The sequence below is a fragment of the Xenia sp. Carnegie-2017 genome, unplaced genomic scaffold, assembly GCF_021976095.1.
Source record: "Xenia sp. Carnegie-2017 unplaced genomic scaffold, XeniaSp_v1 HiC_scaffold_2, whole genome shotgun sequence".
In the NCBI taxonomy this organism is placed as follows: Eukaryota; Metazoa; Cnidaria; class Anthozoa; order Malacalcyonacea; family Xeniidae; genus Xenia; species Xenia sp. Carnegie-2017.
Genome location: NW_025813482.1, coordinates 4,997,181 through 5,019,537, shown reverse-complemented (window position 1 = coordinate 5,019,537; position 22,357 = coordinate 4,997,181). Strand labels below are relative to the sequence as shown.

General features: G+C 33.1%; 1 protein-coding gene and 1 long non-coding RNA gene across 2 annotated transcripts in view; one reads left to right on the top strand and one right to left on the bottom strand.

Annotated features, from left to right (window-relative positions):
* The first annotated feature begins 581 nt into the window (after positions 1-581).
* The window catches only part of LOC124440514, a 39,530-nt gene continuing 17,754 nt past the window's right edge, over positions 582-22,357 (top strand). The window contains exons 1-6 of the mRNA XM_046990906.1: positions 582-747; positions 1,858-1,896; positions 2,541-2,606; positions 3,730-3,771; positions 3,852-3,962; positions 15,859-15,918. Of these exons, the coding sequence (XP_046846862.1) occupies positions 597-747; positions 1,858-1,896; positions 2,541-2,606; positions 3,730-3,771; positions 3,852-3,962; positions 15,859-15,918 (469 nt within the window). The 5' untranslated portion in view covers positions 582-596. The remainder of the gene's footprint in view (positions 748-1,857; positions 1,897-2,540; positions 2,607-3,729; positions 3,772-3,851; positions 3,963-15,858; positions 15,919-22,357) is intronic.
* Positions 4,772-8,441, bottom strand: LOC124440601. Its single transcript, XR_006946687.1, has 2 exons — positions 8,388-8,441; positions 4,772-5,015 (listed from the first exon to the last, which is right to left on the bottom strand). It is a non-coding gene; the product is annotated as an uncharacterized LOC124440601 (long non-coding RNA).

Sequence of the window (22,357 nt, the reverse complement as noted above, 5' to 3'; positions counted from 1 at the left end):
TGAAAGCCTTCTTTCGCTCATCAAACTTGTCTTTTTGTCTGTGACTCTTGCCATTATGCTGTACGACATACACATGTTTTTTGATGGAACTAACTTTAACACTTTCAATTCTTTTTCTTAGCTTGAAGACAATTAAGTTTTTGAGCAACGGAATAAAAGATTTATTTATGTTTACACATCCAGTTTCGAAATATTTCTTTGGTGTGTTTTTTGTGAAGTTTGTGTACGCGAATGGCAGTTTAGTAAGATCGGGTAAGACACAACTACTGGCAGTTCATTGTTTATACTAATGTTTGTTACTTATTCCCTTATTCCACAGCAATTCCGACAACTTTTTCTCGGACAATTTTCTAAATGTTCATCGATTATTTTTATCTCTTTTAGATCCATGTCGCATAACTACGACACCTCAAAATTACTTTGTTTATGCTCCTTTGGGGTCAAACTTGACTCTTAGTTTTTCGTATGATTGTAAAGGAAATATAAGCTGGCCTGAGGATTATTCCGTAACATGGTCGGCTAATAAAACTATAATTTGCTCTATGATTTTTCATGGTTTGTTGATAAGAATAACTAACAAAGTTGAAGATTCATATATGAATTCGACCTTCTCAAGCATAACTATAAATAACATCTCCATTAAATACAACCGATGGCAAGTCTTGGCTAAACTATTTATCATGGACAATTACCGACGGAGAGTTGATTTTCCCTTTTATTATTCACGAATCACAATTTTAGTTACAGGTCAGTGTTTGTTACTTCGCGCCTTCCGCACAGTGGAGGTACAAAATGATGTCTGCACTGTCACGGACCATTCATATCATCTGCAAATCTTTTTTTATGACTGTGTTAGAGCATTATTGTGCCGTTTTCTGATCAAAAATTTACCACTCGATAATCATGTCAAATGATTTCCATTTAAATAGATCTTTTTATTAATGAATTATTTATAATTCAACAGAATTACAAGAAAAAAAATGCACGAATCAAACCGAAGTTGCAACAAACCACATTACTTTTATTTGTCTATGGTCTCACATGGCGCTGTTAGCACTCGATTACTTAATTTCTCTGTACGTTTTGTTAGAAGTAATTAGCATCGTGTCAGTCGTATAAATGAAGATTTAGAGATATGCAACTTTTCCCACCAACAGTTTTGACAATACCAAATTTGTGTATATGATTAACAGTATATTTATTTGAAAATATGATCCATTTACCAAATCACTTCATTTTATGAACAGCCAAAGCCCCGAAATCCAGTGGCGTCAGTTCAACTAGGCTGCCCGCTGTCATTTTAGGTTTAGGTGTCGCTCACCCCTGAGTGCCCACTGCGTCTAACTCTGACAACTAAGCAACATAAACATTTTCTTAATAATCCTTAGTAGAACACAATACTAACTGGTTTTCAATTCATATGCTGAAAAAAAAACATTTGTAGAACTTTCCACTTACTACCGTAAACACGATTTCAGTAATGAGTTTCAATGAAAAATATTCAATGCGTTAACTAGGCTAAATATAAACTTACTTTTTTATCTTTATTTTTATAAATAACACCGTCCAGGTTACCCCCTTTGCAAACTAAATGCTTGGGTGTCCATGGTTCTGCCCACCCAGAGCTCATAGGAGAGTAAAAAATAAATATTGATATTTAAAAAAGATGCTAAGTGCCCTTGAAATGTGAATGAAAATAGTCGATATTTCTGTATTAAATGCGCCAGGAACTCTCCCAGTTTAAAAGATTTGCATTTTGATTCTGTTTTAGAAATGCTCTGACACATGCATGCCAAAACTTTTTCATTCTTCTCATTCAATTTAAACTGAAAAATGTTTTATTTTTATATTTTATAGCTGCATCTTCCAGCAGCCTGGTTACTTCATGGATAAAAGGTAAAGTCATATTTATGACAAAAGTGAGTCTATACGTTGTAGCTGTATCAAGAAATTAAATATGTATCTATGTATGTATCAAAAAGTGGAAAGAAAGTTATTTTTTACCATCAAACAAAAATGTACGAGCAGTTCTTGTCATCGTACACGTTGCATTGCATACATTTTTTGTTACTTCTTTAAACCGTTAATAGACTTTCTTGTTGGGAACAACGTTGGAATTTTGTCTGATGGAAAAAAAATGTACGGTTGATGGATGGCCATTTGCAGGCTCTATTAAAAAACGAATCGTACCACTTGATCTATTAAGTATATAACCAAAGCCGAGGTCAAGGAGCAGAAAATAATTACTTGTTTTTCTGTGTTCACTCATTGCATAAACAATAGATGTCTAAAGAAATGAATAATGATGTTGTTTAAAAATTTACATTGTTGAAACGACCGAAACTTGCTGGCTCGCTATGCTACTGTTTCAGTCGCTTATAAATTGAATTGTAATATTTACTTCTGTTGACTAAGTTTTTGTCGTCTCATATGTGAAGACGCCAGTACTTCATGTTTGTATATGTATAGTGATGTACTAAAACTGCTTTTCGTAGTTATTAACTTGTTTACAGTTTTGCTAATTTGTTAATGGTTTCTAGAATCATTAATTTCGTTGTCAGGGGAAGTTACTTCATTATTGGTCAATACGATGTCGTGTTGTAACGGTATGTAAGAGAATTGATGGCTTATATATTTATATTAAATAAATTGGTAGTACTGGGAAGAGTCAATTTTTTAAAAAATAGAGGTAATAGTCCCACTCTGTTGAAATTTTTTATGTATCACATAACTTATTACGCATGTGATTAATATAGTGGCAGCCAGTAACTTGCATTTTCCGACCAATAGGAGGGCAGAGATGACTATCCACGGCCAGTAATCTAATTAAATATACAGCACCAGGTTGTGCAGTGAAGTGGGACAAAAAAATAGCGTTGCTGTGACGGATAATCCAAATCTTCTGAAAATTTTTTTCTATGACTATATTAGGGCATTTGTGTGCATGTTTTTCTGATCAAACTACCAGCACTCGATAAAGCATGTCAAATGATTGCCAGTGATAATGTTATTTAATATAATTTTTTTATATAATTTTGCGGTGCCTAACAAAAAAAAGCATGAATTAAAAGGTAATTTACGTTTATTTGTCTTTAATGTCATATGGCACTTCTATAGCACTTTGCATGACGTTTCTAGAAGTAATTAGCCTCTTGGGAATGTAGACAGCCTGCTTTTTCCATCGGCCTGTTTATTCCACCAACAAAGTTTTGACAGGCAATATCAAATCTGTATATATTATTCACAGTATATTCAGAGAAAAACATGATTGACTCTCCAAATGGCTTCATTTTATGAACAGTTAAAATCGGCAACGATTGTGGTAATATAATTTCGTTTGAATGATTGTTTGTTGATATTTGCCTTTAACCGTTTAACGCATTCAGTGTCAAACAAAGATTTATACGACGATTTTAAAATCAATGTTAAGTAAAACATTTCGGAGTTTTTTGAGATCTGCACGTTTGTAATTGATGATCATGAATTGTAAAAATATACATTGATATTTTAAAAAAGGGATGCAAACTGCACTTGAACAATAAGTCGAAATAGTCGATTTTTCTATATTTCTAGCGCCAGGAACCCTCGAAGTTTAGTTCTTAGTATTTTTATTCATAAACATTGCATTTTGATTTTGTTTTGGAAATGCTGCATGCGTATATAGTTGTGCATGCATAACAAAAAAGTTTTCTTTAAATTTAAATTTGAAAGGTTTATTCATTTTTATAGCTACATATACTTCCAGCAGCCTGATTACTTCATGGACAAAGGGTAAAGTCATATTTATGATAAAAGTGTGTCTACGTTGTCATATAAATTAAGAAATTAAATATAGCTACTTCATTATATAGGCGGTATGTCTGGTTCTTTGCAAGCCCAAAACTCTGTTGAACCAAAATTAGGATCATCTATGTTGCCAACACCTTCTTTAATGGCCTCAACAATGTATCGATCAGAAAGTGGTTAGAGAATATTAATTTTACAATAAATGTACAAGCAGTTGTAGTCTTCGCGCATGTTGTCTAATTTGCGTTGCGCACATTTTTGTTTATTTGTTTCATTCATCAATATATGCTTTATTATCTAAGCTTTATTATCTTGGTAACAACGTTAAAATTTTGACTGATGCCGGTCAATGTAGGGTTGGTAAAGGTGGTATGAATGAAAAACTAAAAAAATTCACTTCAGCTGATAAATTTATGTACACGTAACTACTTTGTTTCTATCCAATGCTGAAATACTGTGATCAATGCAGTTGTAACTATTTCTATCATTTCGAAACAAAATAATATTGTTGTGAATTATTTTGTTGTATATTTACCTTCTTACATCAATATCTTGATGGAATTTTAGCGTCCTCTAAAAGGAGCTGCACGCTATCATCATCACCAACGATGTCCTCATTTACAAAGGGTAGGACATTTTGCTAACAGTGAAGTATAAAGAATTTCGAATTTTCTTTATTTCAATAACTTACTGAGCTCTGAGAAAAGGCTCACAAAACCTTGAGAAGTTTCCTAATAAATTACTATCTTAGCAAATATAATAAATCAATATTCTGGCACAATAATTTGTCACTATATGTCATTTTAAGGATGAATTTTTATCTCACCCTACAATTGCTTTCTCCTACAATAGCTTTAGGTTTTATAACAGGAAGGCTAGTTGTATCCTAGTCTTTATGCTTTATTTATATACGACTTTCCATCAGCATTTGATTACAACAAAATCTCAACGACGACGTCACATGTAGATAAAATTCAGTCGACAGTTATGGTTGCACCAAATCAATCTGTTTATTTAAACGATGGTATGTTGGTATATTATATTAACATAAATTATGTCTGCTTTAGTTGTCCGTTGTTATCGTGATAAAACACCTTTGCAAAATGTCAGTTGAAGATGCAAGGTTTTTGTACGACATTATTAAATGTTAATTTAACATAAAAAACATCAACGAACCTGCTGCAAATGGGCTTGGACCTTTCTTGAAAAAAGTTGTATACACATTCTCTCTGTACAAAAGTTTGAAGAGAATTGAGCTTTTAAAATGGCGACTTGTAGTATATCGAGATTCACGTTCCACTTTTGTAGAAACGCCTTTTCTCGTTGATTTGTCATTCAACACACTTATTTTTTCCAAAAATAAGTGTTGGGGATGTTAAAAACAGACTAATCGAAATAGTATTATCACGCAGTACAACAACTGACAGATGTAGGCTCCCACATATTTTACTGTTATTTTACCTCTTATTAGTTCTTAAAAGGATTTTGGTATCGTGTTGTAACGTTACCAATTTGCACAATAAAAGAGTTTTGAATTAACAAATAGATAACATTTAACCGTTGTCAATACAGTAGTAGATACACGGGTATGACGTCATTTGTAATCGGAACTAAAAAGTGTTCACGATCCGCCGTTTTATCTAATAAAATAGAAATTTCCCAAACTAAACTGTCCAACAGTTTGTTTTCTTTGTTCCCCAACACTTGAAAAATTGAAAAGTCTTGATTTTGCAAATATTACGCGTACATAATCTAATAGGATTGAAGAAATGGTATTGACTGGTATTGAGTAGATTAGTCACGTGATTAAATGCGATTAGCTAACAGATGAACAAACATTGGCTAATCAATTTTGTTAGAATTTTGTTATCGACAATTTTTCAGCAGTTTTACAAATCATCGTTTACAAACGGGGTTTTTTCTTTTCTTTTTGCTCAAATACGTCGATTGCTTCAACTCGGTATTTTTAATGTCTTCATTTGCCCATTCTACGATAAATTCAGGTAAATATTCCAGCAATTTCGCCGTTCGTTTGTCATTTAAATACAAGAAATTTCTGTGACGTCAATTACTTGCGTATGTCCTCTTATAGATCATTACTATCGACCAATAAAATTTCTCGAATTCTTATGGTTATTATTTAATTTTTGATAGATCATTACCCAGTCTCAGATCAAAAGCAACGAGTTGCATGGACGTGGATATTTATATGTTTTAGTGCTGTGATTATCGTGATTATAAGCCTAATGTTGCATACAGTATACAGTTGGAAGATTTTACGATATAGGCACTCGGTAGTATGTTTGTTGTTATATTAAATTAAACATGTGTGTCTTATATGTTTAATGTTTATGCATGGCGCCTTAATAAATAAAGTTGTGTTTTAATACAGATAACATTGCGCTCGCGAGGAAAAGATTCTGTAACTATAAAAAGATTTTGTAAATTTTGACATTAGAACCATGGGATTTTCTTTTGAAATTGTACCGGCATATTGTTTGGCCTTGTGTGTGTGTGTTTTATCTTTTGAGTTTGGAAATGAAGCAAATTCGGGTAAAAAAGTAAAGTTATATTACGCTATTCATATACATTTTTGATTTTCCAATACTTTGTGTGACTGAATAAAGTTTAAAAACTTTTTCCATGCTCATCTGAATTTATATATTCATGCCTAAAGTGAACATCGTAAAAACAATCTTTAAAAATAAGAAGAGCGAGTCGTAGGCAAAAGCAACCAGGCTACTGTGCGTTAATTCAACTCAGTTTAACACTTATTTACGTGGCAACTATCTTTATTTTTTCCAGGGTTATAAATAGGGGAACATCTACTCTCTAGCTTTTTTTCAATCGCTTAGATACTTTCCTTATGATGAGATAGATAGAAAAGAATATTCAGAAAGGTAGCTGCAGCATCTTTTAATAATATTTTAGGAATTTTATCAAGACCAGCTACAATTAAAGGCTTTGGGCTATTTTTTGAATTTGAGTGAACCTTAAAGGGATAAGTTCCACTTTTTACTCAGTCTTACTGTACAATTTCCTAACCTCTCATTATTTATCAGCTCTGTTTCATTTCACGTTTTATGCCAGTTGTTAACTATGGGACGTAAGTGCTTCTAACTTTTGGGTTTTGATTGGAGAGTTGACATTGAAAACAAAGTGAAATTTTTTTTTAACTGATTCCATAATTGTTCCTCCAATGTTATGGTTCGATGTATTAAGAAAATAGAAAAGATTGAAATTATTGGGATGATAGTTTTTCTATCATTTTCGGTTTGACCCGAGGTACTGATTTTTTTAAAGAATGTAGTCACTAATGCCTGTGAATCGACATTTTAGCTAACAGAAAGTTCGCAATACCTGTATCTTTCAACTATAATGTAAATTGACTCGCAGTGACAGACTTTTTCTGAAAGACTTCATAGAATCCGATTCGTATTTCCATTGTGGGTGACATGAATTCTGCCGTTTTCTTGTTAATAAACCAATTGTAAATGTTGTAAGTATTTGGAACTTTAAAATAAACACAACAAAAGGCGTGCGGTGATTGGTCTATAGCCGTGTTTGCATTAGCCTGTAAGCTCTGAGCTCAACCAAAAAAATCAATTACTCAAAGAGAATTTTCAAATCAATCATGAATATATTTTATAGGACAAAATAAAAAATTCCGTTTTAAATTTGTTTGTTTTGCATTATTGTTATTTTATAATAGAAATAAAAGATGTTTTTCGTGTTTGTATAGGCTTATGCAAACCTCGGAGATTTTTATGAGCAGTAGCGTAGCCAGCCCGCAAGTTTGGTCGTCTTACGTTATTTTTCTATAAAAACTCACTGAAAAAACAATAGATTTCTAAAAAAATAAATAATGGTAATGATCAAAAATTTACATAGCACGACTATTGCGGCTGGCTACGTCACTATTTATGAGAACTCTCGAGCAGGTGCAACTTTCGGCCTCGGGCTTGCACTGATCCGTTCTTGAGTTATTCAAAGGTCGTTCTGGTTTGCATAAATCTGTGCAAACACAGTAAACATCTGTAGTTTTTTAAATAAACAACTCACAGCTTCGTAAAAATTGGTTTATTTACTGCGTTGTTCATTGTAAAACTTTGGGATGAATTTTTTTTGGCAAATTGTTTCAGCCCTAACTCCTTTTTGCTTGAGACTGGTTGTGAATGCCTATGGTCCTACCAAAGAAACTTAAATTGGAATGTTTGCAGTGCAGTTTCGTTGTTTGACGTTGAAACCCAACGAATTTATGATGAAAGATGACCTTCAACTTGCATATTTTTCTATACTCTACAGGCTTTATGTTCAGCATTGAAATATCTAACTTTCGGTACACTGTACAAACTGATTGGTTAAAATAACCATAAAAATATTGGTGAAAAAGTTTAAATGCATCTGAGATAACCAATTTTTATGGTTATTTTAACCGATCAGTTTTTACCATAGTTTTTACCGTAAACCCATCTTTTTGAGAGGCTCCACCCTTCCCCCCCTCCCCCCCAGAGCATTTACAATTGTACTAAATCCGGTAGTTGTGCCAGTAATTGAGAAAACAAGGATTCATTATCATGAATGATAATGTTCACCGGTACCTGTTTGCTAAATCCTTAATCTTTGTGCATTGCTGAAGTCCACCACCATATTACCATATCAGTACCGTCTGTCAAATGGCACCATTTACAATGGTTACAGCTGCATGAAACCCATAGCCTGAAGGCAAAAGTAGCTCATCTAGAACAATCCATGAACTGTCAGCTCCATCGCTTTGGATGATACGGAAATTTCTGCTGAAGACAGTGCATTAAGAGCAGAAGTGATCTCCGACTTCAACTCGTGGGCAACTGTACTAAGCCAACAAAAAAGCATTGAAGTGATTCTTGATCAGAAAAACACTATTTTTGCTATTGAAACAGATGCATCGTTCTTAGGTTGGGTAGCAATTTCTCAACACCAGAGGACATTGGAACTCCCGGGAATGGCAAATGTATATCATTATCCTGAAAATGAAAACATCCTTACTTGCCATTCACTCATATTTGAATATAGACCTACACCTCACAGGAAAACGAATTCTTCCACAGATGAACTACTCGACAGATTTGGGATATATCAATAAACGGCGAGGAACCAGATCTACTTGAAGAAGAGATGAACACTGGGATCAATCGGAGAAGAGATGACGGAGAAAGCCCAAAGCATACTTGCTTAACAAGAACATGTAATTCTTTGATAAAAAAACTGATTTAAAAAATACTGGTTTTACGATTTAAAAATCATGTCGTTTCTGCTTTTTTTACTTAATATCACGCCTCTACTTAACTCACACTATACTTACATAAGAAGTAACTATCAACGTGTAGATACCAGTTCTCTGCAAGCCAAAGATCTGCACCACTATTGCCTAGTCATCTCTTTCCTCAAAAACGTTTTATATGTGTGTCTTGATTTCCAGCGCGAACGATTTCTATAATGAATTAGAGCCTATTACCATTTTTACGCAGACATCCAATCCAGCCCAGCTTTTTCTTCGATTACTCGATTACAGCAACATCACTCTAAGTGCCAAACATAAAGAAAAGACTTTGCAATTGTGCCGGGTAGGGTATTGAGCACTTTCTATACCTATTATCTCAACAACCTTCGCCGACTACCAACCAGAACAGATTCTTTTCTACAAACAATCTGCGGTCCAAACCACACACCATAATTAAACAATGTTCCCTATAAAACGTCAGCAATAAAGTTTTCAAGTTGCTTACAAACGTGTCATTGTAAACCATGACGATATATCTGCCAGTATTACCTATGTGACCTTGGCAAGTCGTCGATGCATATTTTCTACAGTGTAATTGTGTCTCTCAAATCTCTATAAAGTTAACTTTAAACGCGTTATTTTCATATTACAGTGACTACACTGTACATTGGACGCTTTGTCATAAAGATACGATTATTTGTCAAGGAAAAAAGATGTAAAGTCATAAAAAAATTATCAAGTAACCATGAAAGCCTCAAAGAATTATTAAACTTTTATTTTTTTAATCTTCTTTCCACCCATCAGTTAATTCCTCTCATTAAAAAGCTTCATATTGTTGTTCTTAAAATAGAAATCATATTCCTTAAAGGGGTCAATTTTTCGATGTTGTGTATTTTACATAGATATTCGGTATGAAATCTGAATGTTCAAAAAACAAAGTTCCGTCTTTTAGTACCACTACACTATCCTTGAGATTGCCAGTTTTATATTGTTTATAGGAACTAACTTTTAAACATCCTGTTTTGTTTCCTTATTTTTCATATCCTGAAATTAATAGTTAGCAAGCGTGATGAGGATTTAATGTGCTAAAGGGAGGAGGGGCAGTATATGTACAAGCACTGCATAATTTTATTATGATAGTGATTTTGCCTTGAGCTTTTGATATTTTCAAGATAAAAAGCAATTAATGAATACAAAGAATATCGCACTGTTTTTGTCAAATAAAATAAGCAAAATAATTCGTATGTGTACTGTACACAAAAACACCCAATATGAAATGATTTTCTTTACAAAGTTTACTCCACTATCCATTTCTGCATGGTATTCAGCAGCTTTTATTTGAAGTTTGGAATGAAAAATCTTTTGTTATACTGAGAATCTTTTGATTTTACCCGTATGTATGTTTCCACAATAACATTTACACGAATTGACGTCTTTTGGAGTTATATTTTCACGATGCTTGTGGCACAATTTTTGACTAGAATTGATTGAGAAAAACAAGATTTGCGCAAATAAAAGCAAATAAAAATTTTAAATGTAAATTTATACCAAGACGTACATACAATGGTTAGAGTGCTGGAATATATTTTTAATTAGACAGTATTACTTCAAGAACTTTCTTAGTTGTGTGACTAAGCACTGATGTAGCGAGTGGAAAGGTGTTTCTGATTAAATTGATCTGAGAAATATTCTTAATGGCATTCTAATTACGTACCCCGTATATCTTACAAATTATTTAAGCAGCAACATTTTCCGATAACAGTTTTGATAATAGCTATCAGATAAACTATGACCTTGCGCTGTACAAAAGTTTAATGTCTTGAAATCTATATTGATGTTTCGTCTTGTTTTTCGCCTGTATTTACACAGCACCCTTAGTGGTTTGAAAAGAATTTGTTAATGACTCCTTCAAGAAAAATTTGCTCATTCTCGCTTGAGCTTTGACGCAGGAAAACGTATAGGAAATTGTTTTAGAAAAATCTCTTGAAAATGGTGAGTTTTTGCGTTGATTGTTCGATACGTACATGGAACTGGAAAAATTCTTCAGTGATTGCTTGCTCTATTTGTCAATTTAAATTTAACTTTTTTTATAAACAGCAATTGGTCATCTACATGTCGTTCGTTTGGACTTCTGTCTTTATTGGCTTAGGTATGTAAGGTGTGTTTTATGTTTCAAATAAGTTTACGCAGTTGCGTAACTACGTTAATACTTATCTTGGAAGGCAGTGATATATTTTAAAAAAGTCGATCTTGAATTGCGACGTTTTGTATATTTCGAATTTACTGCATGACTAGCATTACAGCATAAAGTTGGGCACACATCTGCCTCGGTAAGAAACATTTTACGAAAAATAAAGTGCACTATTACTGTCCGTGAAGAAAGCATTAGTTGTGGAGTGCTTTAGAACAATATGAGAGTCATGTAAGACATCAATTTGTTGACTTTTATGTAATCGTTATGAAATTGCAAATACGAAATGAATATTCATTCACGCAAACTTGCCGAAAACTGGACTTGTTCATCAACTGATGCATATTGTACTACGTAAATATTTGTCGAATACCGTTGCATTTTACTACTCGTTGCCTTATTATTTAATTAGGTGGAATTTTGCGCTAAAAAATATCGCAAACAAAGCATTTTATTCTTCCGAACACATGAGCTTCGCATATGTTATAAAGAATCAAAAAATACAACATAACCGAAACAAGGAAAGTTAATCATGAGTGATTTTGTAAATTTTTAAGTTGTATACTGCAAAGTAAAAAAAATGAATGTGATTCATGTATGACGAATGTATAATTGTGGCGTGCCAAATGTCCTTGTTATGTATACGCTATGTAAGTGCAAATACGAAATTTAGGTTTATTTACGTCTAAGGCTATTCGTCAAGAAACAAACGGCGAAGTGGCAGCGCCCCTTGCTAGAAAAAACCCAAAAAAGTTGAATGATAATAAAAAATGACAGGATAGTTTCCGTTTTCAATTAAATTCAAAGAGTTTGGCCCTCTTTTTCATAATCTCCTGGACCGCCCCTGTCCAAGGTTCGATACTAAGAATTCTTGAAACTAATTTTATTTGCCATACTTAGAAACATTTTTTCTGAGAAACTTTGCACTATCCATTAATCTCTACTTTATTTAGTTACAACAAAATTTGCGGACTTTTTCAATATTGCGTTCAAAAGCTTCCAAATGCAAAAAACAGAGAAATTTGCTTTCTTGTTCAATTGAAAAATTACAAACTTAAAGGTTCTTTATTAGAAAATTTTATTCATTAGAGTTTTTCGATCATAGCAGCATTAGCTTGTTCATTCTGTTAATGTGCGGTAGGCGAGAGCACGGAAAATAGCAATTTGAACTATCCCCCCATATCAACTACCTAGGTAACTATGCTGGCATAAATATTTGCCACGGTAGAATGTGAGGTGTGGGTTGCAATTAATCAGTTTTATAACATTCATTGCAAGGCTCCAAATATGATGGAAGTTAGTCATTTGTAAAAAACCTATTTTTGTATGTACCACACACATTGATTCAAGTTGAATTTGAATTTTTTTAGATTCAAAGATGATTTTAAAATCACAACCGAAAAAAGAATCAAAAAGTCCCTCTATCTTGACATGGATTGTTTCATACACAGGTCATCAAAGACCTGTGGTATTTATCAAAACAGTCCCCGATATAAAATTAGAAACGACAAAAATTTCCAAAGAAATGCAAGGAAAGAATGATGTCTTGTTGAACATCACATCAAAATGTTCAACATCAACAAAAACCCTTGTATTTCTACAAGTGTTTTTGGCTCCAAACAAACCAATTTTCAATCATGTGACGATACTTCCTTCAGGTAAGTTCGCCTTATCAGGAATTTAAGTTGAATGATTTTGCTGCGTTTGATAAGTGCTTTAGGCAATTTACTAAACAGTATAGTTGTTACAATCTATTGATAAAACTTAGAGACGCATTTTGATACAAATAGTATTAGTAATATTTTTGAAATGCAGGAATTCTTACCTGAATAATTAGAACTTGAGGATACTCTTATATTAGTATTACTTTATTATCTAAATATCTGCACAAATGCAAAATAAACTTACACGTAAACATAGGCCTATAGGAACAGATTTAAATTTTGGAGGGGTGAAAATGAATTAAGTGGCTGACTTGATAAGATGGCCTCTTTCGTCTTCAAATAAACGCAGCACTTGTAGCAAGTTAAGAAGTGATCTTTATTGTTTAGTTGTATTTCATTACAACTCATACTATAATTAATGCAACAAGCAAGTGTCGCAACTTATATAGGAAAATAATAGGTAATTGTAATTCGAGACTGTAAACTTATGAAAGAACGGAAATAGGAACTTATAAAAAAATTTTATTAGTTGTCACATGTTGAAAGTCAGGCTTCTTTGTCACTGGCTTTGAATGTAAAAGCTTGAAATGTTTATCTGTGATGTAGAATAATTATATCGGAAGAGTTATAAGCAAAATTGAAAATTGTGTGTCGACTGTGCATACAAATCGGATAGCATACAGTCCCAAAAACGAATCGGCAGATGCATAACTGCTTTGTGTTAACGCAAGATGATTCTAAAGGCGTATAAAACAGGATGGTGGGGTGGTGGTGCAACTGAGTGGCCTATAGCCCCCCAAAATTTAGGTAAACATTGACATAATAAAATGCATCTTAATTTCTTGTAACATTTTATTGCAGTTTCTGTCGCAATTTATAAATATTGTATATACTTTCTATCTTATTTGGTTTAATTTTGTCGCAAATAATGTCAGTAAGTATAAACACGAGACGAACTTTCTATCAATAAACCACACAAAGTCCAATTCTGCCTTTGGAAGATTTGGAGCGAGTTATGAACTGCGAAGTATCATTTTTTCCGTAGTTTGTCCTCCTTCCACATTTATATTTACTGAAGGATGATGCGTCAAGTCAAAATACCCATGCAAATTCGTCTAAATAAACAAACTTTTCAAATAATTCCTACGCATCTTGATGGACGATCTGTCAGTTTGCCCGTGTATATACACACAGACGAACTTGAAGACGAACTATGTTTTGCTTGCTCAAATTTGTCCAAATAGATAATCAGTCTTTAGCATAAATCTGGCCAAGCAGTAACTTCTTTACACCACTTCAGAAAGACACTGGCCTAATCCGATGATTGACTCTTCAAGAATAAAAGCGTACATTATACCTAGGCACAGAACTCAGACAGATTATTTTAATCTTACTAATATTGTTCTAGAATACGTAGCTTGCAATGAGTATCACAAAACGTTCTGGTTATAAAAGGGTCGAAATACTCTTCACAATTTAGCCAGCCCCAACTCCCCCCAATTTAAATCTGTTACTAAGACTGTGAATTAATGCAGCTTGCAAATTTTCACTCTCTGAAGAGTTAAAAATGGGCCGATGTCAGCAGTACTCTTAAATTGGTGTAAAGAGGTTCATGAGCTTTGCCGTAAAACATTGACTAAGACGAAGATGTTCATGTTGTTGAAAAACGTGCTAATTCAAGCATTATGGACGTGTTCATAATGTTTAAATTGTGCATGATTTGTTCTTGTTAGCGGTTCTCTGACAGCATTGATATATAGTTATTCTTTTGGGCAATTTCTACTTTATTCTGGGAGTTCCTAAATTTTGTCTGATTGGTAAATTGCATAACAATTTGCATGCAGTATAGGATCTAAAACAAGTTCTTTAACTTTTCATAACAGCTATAAATTTTTTTGGTCAAATCAGAGCTCTAGTTCATTCTCATCAAGGTCTATCAATTCAAATCATTGCTTTTGGGTACAACACTTTTTTCCAAAAGGCATCAAACACTACAATTCTGAAAGAACCCCTTGTCTCACACAACGGTTAATTAGAAGGTATGATTTTGGAGAGCCATTTCAGCCACAAGTCAACCCCAATGGGCAAGGCCTTGGGTGATTTTTTCATTATTCTTGGCGACAAAGTTTTAACGAAAAAGATAGGTTGTATACCGACAATTAGACATTTTTTTGAATTTCAACTGCAACTGCATTGACATGATGAGCCATAAATGCGCTCCGCTGTATGTTTGTCCATGATTCAAGTTATGGAAAGAATATAGGGAATGAGATGCATTATATTTTATCAATGTTAACCTACACATTTTCGGGGAGCTAAGCCCCTATATAAATTTTAGGGAGCTAAAGCTCCCTTAGCCCATCCGCTTCTTACGCCTATACACACATATACACACATATTGACACATATAATGGTTATCAACTAAGAAACAGTTTATTTCGTGCATATTATTTATCATATGGGGTTATAATTATGGGTCCATGCAAATGACTGTTTTACATTTCATTTTCGTTGTATGAAGACAAACTTTTACCTAAGAGAAACTCGATTAAAAAGTTTGGTATTTTAGCTAAATATTATTGTACCTATTCTGTTCTTGCTCATTTCAAGAGCTGTGTCAATACGATGTCTTATTGTAATGGCACACTAAACAATCGGTAGTTATATTTGTTTAGATGGGTAAATGGTACGATAAGAAATTGGTAGTTATATTTGTTTAGATAGGTAGCTTGTAGACCATGGTAGAGGTAAGATAAATAAAAAACCATAAGAATTCATTCCTGCTGATGAACTTATGTACACGCAGTTACTTTATTTCTATTCTAAGCTAACGTACTGTGCTCAATGCAGTTGTAACTATTTTTATCATATGGAAACAAAATAATTATGTATTTGTTGTGAATTATTGTGTTGTATATTTAACTTCTAACATCAATATCTTGATGGAATTTTAGCGTCCTCTAAAAGCAAGTGTATGTTGTCACCATCACCAACGATGTCCTCATTTACAAAAGGTAGGACATTTTGTTAACAGCGAAATACAAAGAATTTCGCATTTTCTTTATTTCGAAATTCAAGTAGGCCCTGAGAAAATGCTTGCAAAACTTTAGGAATCGAAACATTCCTGGTAAATTTTAATCTAAGCAATTTTAAATCATTTTTTTGACGAAGATACTTTGTCACATGTACGTCTGTTTAAAAATGGATTTTTACCCATCCTCCCCCTGTAGTTGCTTTAAATTTTTATAACAGGAGAGCGGTGGCTAATATAGGGGGCTAAAGCTCCCTTAGCCCCTCCACTTCCTACGCCTATACACACATATACACATCTATACACATATATGGTTATCAACTAATCAACAGTTTAATTCGTGCATATTATTTATCATTTGGGGTTATAATTAAGGGTGCATGCAAATGACTGTTTTACATTTCATTCTCGTTGTATGAAGACAAACTTTTACCTCAGGGAAACTCGATTACAAAGGTTGCTATTTTAGCTAAATACTATTAATCCTATTCTGTTCTTGCTCATTTCACGAATTATGTCAATACGATGTCTTATTGTAATGGCACATTAAACAATCAGTAGTTATATTTGTTTAGATAGGTAGCTTGCAATGCATGGTAGAGTTAGTATAAATAAAAAAAATATTATTCACTTCTGCTGATGAACTTATGTACACGCAGCTTCTTTGTTTCTATCCCAAGTTAACATACTGTGCTCAATGCAGTTGTAACTATGTTTATCATATGTAAACAAAATAATTATGTATTTGTTGTGAATTATTGTGTTGTATATTTAACTTCTAACATCAATATCTTGATGGAATTTTAGCGTCCTCTAAAAGCAGGTACGCATCGTCACCATCACCAACGTTGTCCTCATTTACAAAAGGTAGGACATTTTGTTAACAGCGAAATACAAAGAATTTCGCATTTTTTTATTTCGAAATTCAACTAGGCCCTGAGAAAATGCTTGCAAAACATTAGGAATCGAAACATTCCTAGTAAATTTTAATTTAAGCAATTTTAAATCAATTTTTTGGTGAGGATACTTTGTCACATGTACGTCTGTTTGAAAATGGATTTTTACCCATCCTTCCCCGACAGTTGCTTTAGGTTTTCATAACAGGAGGGCCAGCGGTGGATCAAACTTGCATGGGGCCCCTCTGAACGAAATATTGAGGCCACCTCGATCACCAGGCATTGAAAACAAAACGACAATTTGACACCTGACGAAAGCACTCAACCTTTCCACGTAATGTGTATAATGTACTAATAACAATAAATATAATGTAATAATTACAATGTAGTTTTTTGTGCTAAGATGTCTGTCGTCCTTTAGCGACATTATAAGGCGGTATACAAATGAAAAAAATGACTTCGCTATATCGGGGCCCTTCAAAACGCGGAGTGAGGAAATACTAACAAAACTTGAGATAATTTCCTGAATACTTGCTTTAATCATAAAACAAGCGATAATTAAATCAACAATCTCATAAAAAATATGCATCACTAGGTACGTCTACATCCTCTGTTTAATCGAAAATGTTTAAAATGGGTTTACCCCCTACACAGTAGCTTTAGCTTTCTAATTGTATAGTAGGATTGCTATTTATGTCCATCTTTTCTTTGTCTGTTTCCCAGCTTCTAGTTACAACAAAATCTCCATGACTATACCGACTATAAATAGAAATCATTCTAAAGTTATGGTTACAACAAATCAAATTAATCCATCTGTTCACTTAAACGATGGTATGTTGGTATATTATATTAAAATAAATTATGTCTGCTTTAATAATCCTTTTTTATGGTAATTTTATCCAAACCGCTAGTTTGCAAAAACGAGGGTAAAATGACAGTTGAAGTTGTGAGGCTGCCTTTTTTGAAATAAACAACCGTCAAACGATCTATCGACGAACTGTCATGAACTGAACATCCAATGAAATTTGTCTGAATTAAATTTTAAGTAGAAGGTCTTAAGTTAACTTTATGAGATTGATTTTAATGACTCGTTTACCTGAAAGTTAAGTGCTAAACTGCTAATGGACCTATTTTTATACACATTATTTTAGACTTTGGACAAAAAGCAACTATAATAATAGTCATCAGCTTTTTGGCTATTCTTGGAATTACCGGAGTTGTTGTGACATGGGTCTCATTTCGGTAAGTATAAACAGTTAAAGTAAGCTATTGAATGTTTCTATTGAAACTGGGAAATTTGGTTAGGAAAATTTGAAAGAAGAAGCACGAGAAATAACCTATTAAAGGCCGTTTTTATAATAAATATGTATATGTCTAAAACTCTCTGGACTGACAGGTCAAAGGTCATTAAACGTATGTCTTTTTGGTCAAGGGTTTCAGGTCAAAGGTCATATTATCTGTGGCATAGCCGGGCAGCCATCTGGCAAATTTGGCCGCCTAATGCTTATGTATTTACCACATGATGTTTACTTACTGTGAAAACAATAGATTCTAAGGAAATAAATGACGACATTGTTCCGAAGTTTACAGTGATGAATTTTACTATATTATATCATGAGAACAAACAAATAGTGACGGTATTACGCGTCAGTTAGTATAGTTACATACCATGCATGTATGTAATAAATTTACGCACCAAGACAAGCGTTAAGTTTCAATTTCTGACTGGATAACAGCGAAAAAATGAAGAAATGTGGTTGTGATCAGCATATACAAAAAGTTACTCGACTTTGGGCAAAAATAATTTTTTTAATTTCAGCTAAACAACCTCACAGACCTTGGTAACCAAAGATCAAGATGAAAAGTCTGAAATGGCCGTGAAGTTAATTTCGTCGATATCTTACTGTTGACTATATTTTTCTATGAAATTATAAGAACAATGCGCATGATAATTACTTTTCGTTCTATAATCTTTCAATTTTTACAGAATGAAACATATTTTTATTTCAGGGTGAGTTAAACCACAGTAGCATGTGTTAAAATCATACATGCTTTAAACTTACTCATACTAATAGATTTTGAGAGCAATCAGCAATGTCCTTGCCCCTCGGTGAAAATAATCAATGTATTGTGGAACACAGTTCTTAAAAATACTGCTCCATCACGATTTTTTCCCAACAATTTAACGCTTTATTACACGACTATATAGATCGGTAAAAATAATATTTATTTAAATTTTTTGGAATACCAGTCTGTGGTAAATAAAAGATGTTTACTGTGTTTGCACAGGCTTATGCAAATCGAGGAGATTTTAGAGAGAACTCGAGAGCAGATCAGTGCAAGCCCATGAACGAAGGTTGAGGGTTGCAACTGCTCGAGAGTTCTCACAAATGTCTCCGAGAAAAAAAAATCTTTTATTTCTTTTATAAAATAACAATAATGCAAAACAGACAAATTTAATACAAATGTTCTAATTTTTCCTCTAAAATGTATTTAAGATCGATTTGCAAATTATCTTTGACTGATTAATGGTTACCAAAACGTTAACATGCGGTGTTCTAGTGCCTTACGCTTAAGAGGGTATCGGGAAGCATGGACCGAAAGTGGGATTTTATGCTTTCGAATCTTATCTTTTTGTTTACAAGAGTTCTTATAAAAGAAGTTAGAACATCCAAGTATGCTGCAAAGGCTCAGACAACTTCTGTAGGCTCCCACATATTTAACTGTTATTTTACCTCTTATTAGTTCTTAAAAGGACTTTGGTATCGTGTTGTAACGTTACCAATTTGCACAATAAAAGAGTTTTAAATTAACAAATAGATAACATTTAACCGTTGTCAATACAGTAGTAGATACACAGGTATAACGTCATTTGTAATCAGAACTAAAAAAGTGTTCACGAGCCGCTGTTTTATCTAATAAAAACGAAAAAATTACCAAATTAAACTGTCCAACAGTTTGTTTTCTTTGTTCCCCAACACTTTGAAAAATGAAAAGTCTTGATTTTAAAAATATCACGAGTACATGATCTAATAGGAATGAAGAAATGGTATTGACTGGTATTAAGTAGATTAGTCACGTGATTAAATGCGATTAGCTAACAGATGAACAAACATTGGCTAGTCAATTTTGTTAAAATTTTGTTATTAACAGTTTTCAGTAGTTTTACAAATCATCGTTTACAAACGGGGTTTTTTCTTTTCTTTTTGCTCAAATACGTCGATTGCTTCAACTCGGTATTTTTAATGTCTTCATTTGCCCATTCTAGGATAAATTCAGGTAAATGTTCCAGCAATTTCGCCGTTCGTTTGTCATTTAAATACAAGTAATTTCTGTGACGTCAATTCCTTGCGTATGTCCTCTTATAGATCATAGCTCTCGACCAATAAAATTTTTTGAATTCTTATAGTTATATTTAATTTGTGATAGATCATTACCCAGTCTCAGATGAAAAGCAACGAGTTGCATGGACGTGGATATTTATATGTTTTAGTGCTGTGATTATCGTGATTATAAGCATAACGTTGCTTACTGTATACAGTTGGAAGATTTTATTACGATACAGGCACTCGGTTGTATGTTGGTTGTTATATTAAATTAAACATGTGTGTCTTATATGCTTAATGTTTATGCCTGGTCCCTTAATAAATTATGTTGTGTTTTAGTACAGATAACATTGCGCTCTTGATGAAAAGATTCTGTAACTATAAAAAGATTTTGTCAATTTTGACATTAGAACCATGGGATTTTCTCTTGAAATTGTACCAGCATATTGTTTGGCCTTGTGTGTGTGTTTTTTTTTTGAATTTGGAAATGAAGCAAATTCCGGTAAAAAAGTAAAGCTATATTACGCTATTCATATACATTTTTGATTTTCCAATTCTTTGTGTGACTGAATAAAGTTTAAAAACTTTTTCCATGCTCATCTGAATTTATATATTCATGCCTAAAGTGAACATCGTAAAAACAATCTTAAAAAATAAGAAGAGCGAGTCGTAGGCAAAAGCAACCAGGCTACTGTGCGTTATTTCAACTCAGTTTAACACTTATTACGTGGCAATTATCTTCATTTTTTTCAGGGTTATAAATAGGGGAACATCTACTCACTAGCTTTTTTTCAATCGCTTAGATACTTTCCTTATGATAAGATAGATAGAAAATAATATTCAGAAAGAGAATAAGGTAGCTGCAGCATCTTTTATTGATATTTGAGGAATTTTATCAAGACCAGCTACAATTAAGGGCTTTGGGCTAGGTTGAACCACTAAAAAATTTATCACAAAAAATACTGTACTGTGTACGCTAATGAATTTTCTTTCATTCAGAGACAAAATGAGAATGGTTATCTGACTGAAATTCAATATGACTCGTTCAGTCTCATTGTCAATTATTCCCAATATTAATTTTTAACAGTCAATACAAAACAAAAAAAAACTCTTTAGTTTCAAATTTTAAAATCCCCAAGATGCTTGACAGCAAATAATAGTCAGCTATTCGTACTGGAGCGTTGCAAGTTGCTTCTGAAATTACGTAAAATGAACATACCAGATTGTGCTCGGCAGGTTTTAAAAAACTGCACAAAGATTAGAATAAATATTATGTGATAAAATACTCATTTCATCTCCAATTTTGCCAGAAGAACAGCAAACATTGTCGAACATTTTTACAAAATAAACAAAATTAACAAATGCATTCACGCGCACGCTCAAACTTTCCGCTTTTTGAAAAACCGCTGACACGTTCTGAGCCATTGTTACGTATGGTTGTAAGTTATTATTCGTAACCATGCGTAACACACTTCGTGAAAGTACCATTGGAAAGCATTGAATTGGAAAGAGTGAATTCAAAGTTTTTTGATTGAGTAAAGAGTAGTTTCATAACGTATGACAAGAATTTTTTCAGAAATTATCTTAAATAACTTAATAATTTTCAAAGAAATTTTGTTCGACTCACTGATCTGATGAAGTGCTAGCGATAGCTCACCCTTATATTCAGTGATATTTCGCAGGAGGAGACGCTGAGGAGCGGTGTTCCCCAACTATTTTCACAAGAGCAACGGCGTTCTTTTTACGAAAACGTTACACTTGGAGGAACGCCGTTTCCCACGTAATATTATATTTTGGCTAGCAAATATCAATTATATGGAACCCACAGCCTCTACAAGATAATATACTTGAATTTGCTTGTTGTACAACTACATGACACTGTGCTTCAATTAAAATTGTCTAATTAAAAGTAACTTGAAAATGCTACAATTTGCATATTAGCTTTTACAGACAAGTGACCAAAACCTTACACAATAGGACATTGCCTATCAGACTTTATAAAGCGTCCCCACTTTCAAAATTTGCAAAACTCCTCTGCTTATATGTTGAAAAAAATTTTAGGAAATCTGAACAAATCAAAAATTAAAAATAATTTCAATGAAGTCAATTAATGATTTACAATTTTTTTAGCCTTCTATTCATTTAAAATTTAGAAAAGAAATATAAATTGTAGTTTTTCTTCTATTAAAAACACTAATAA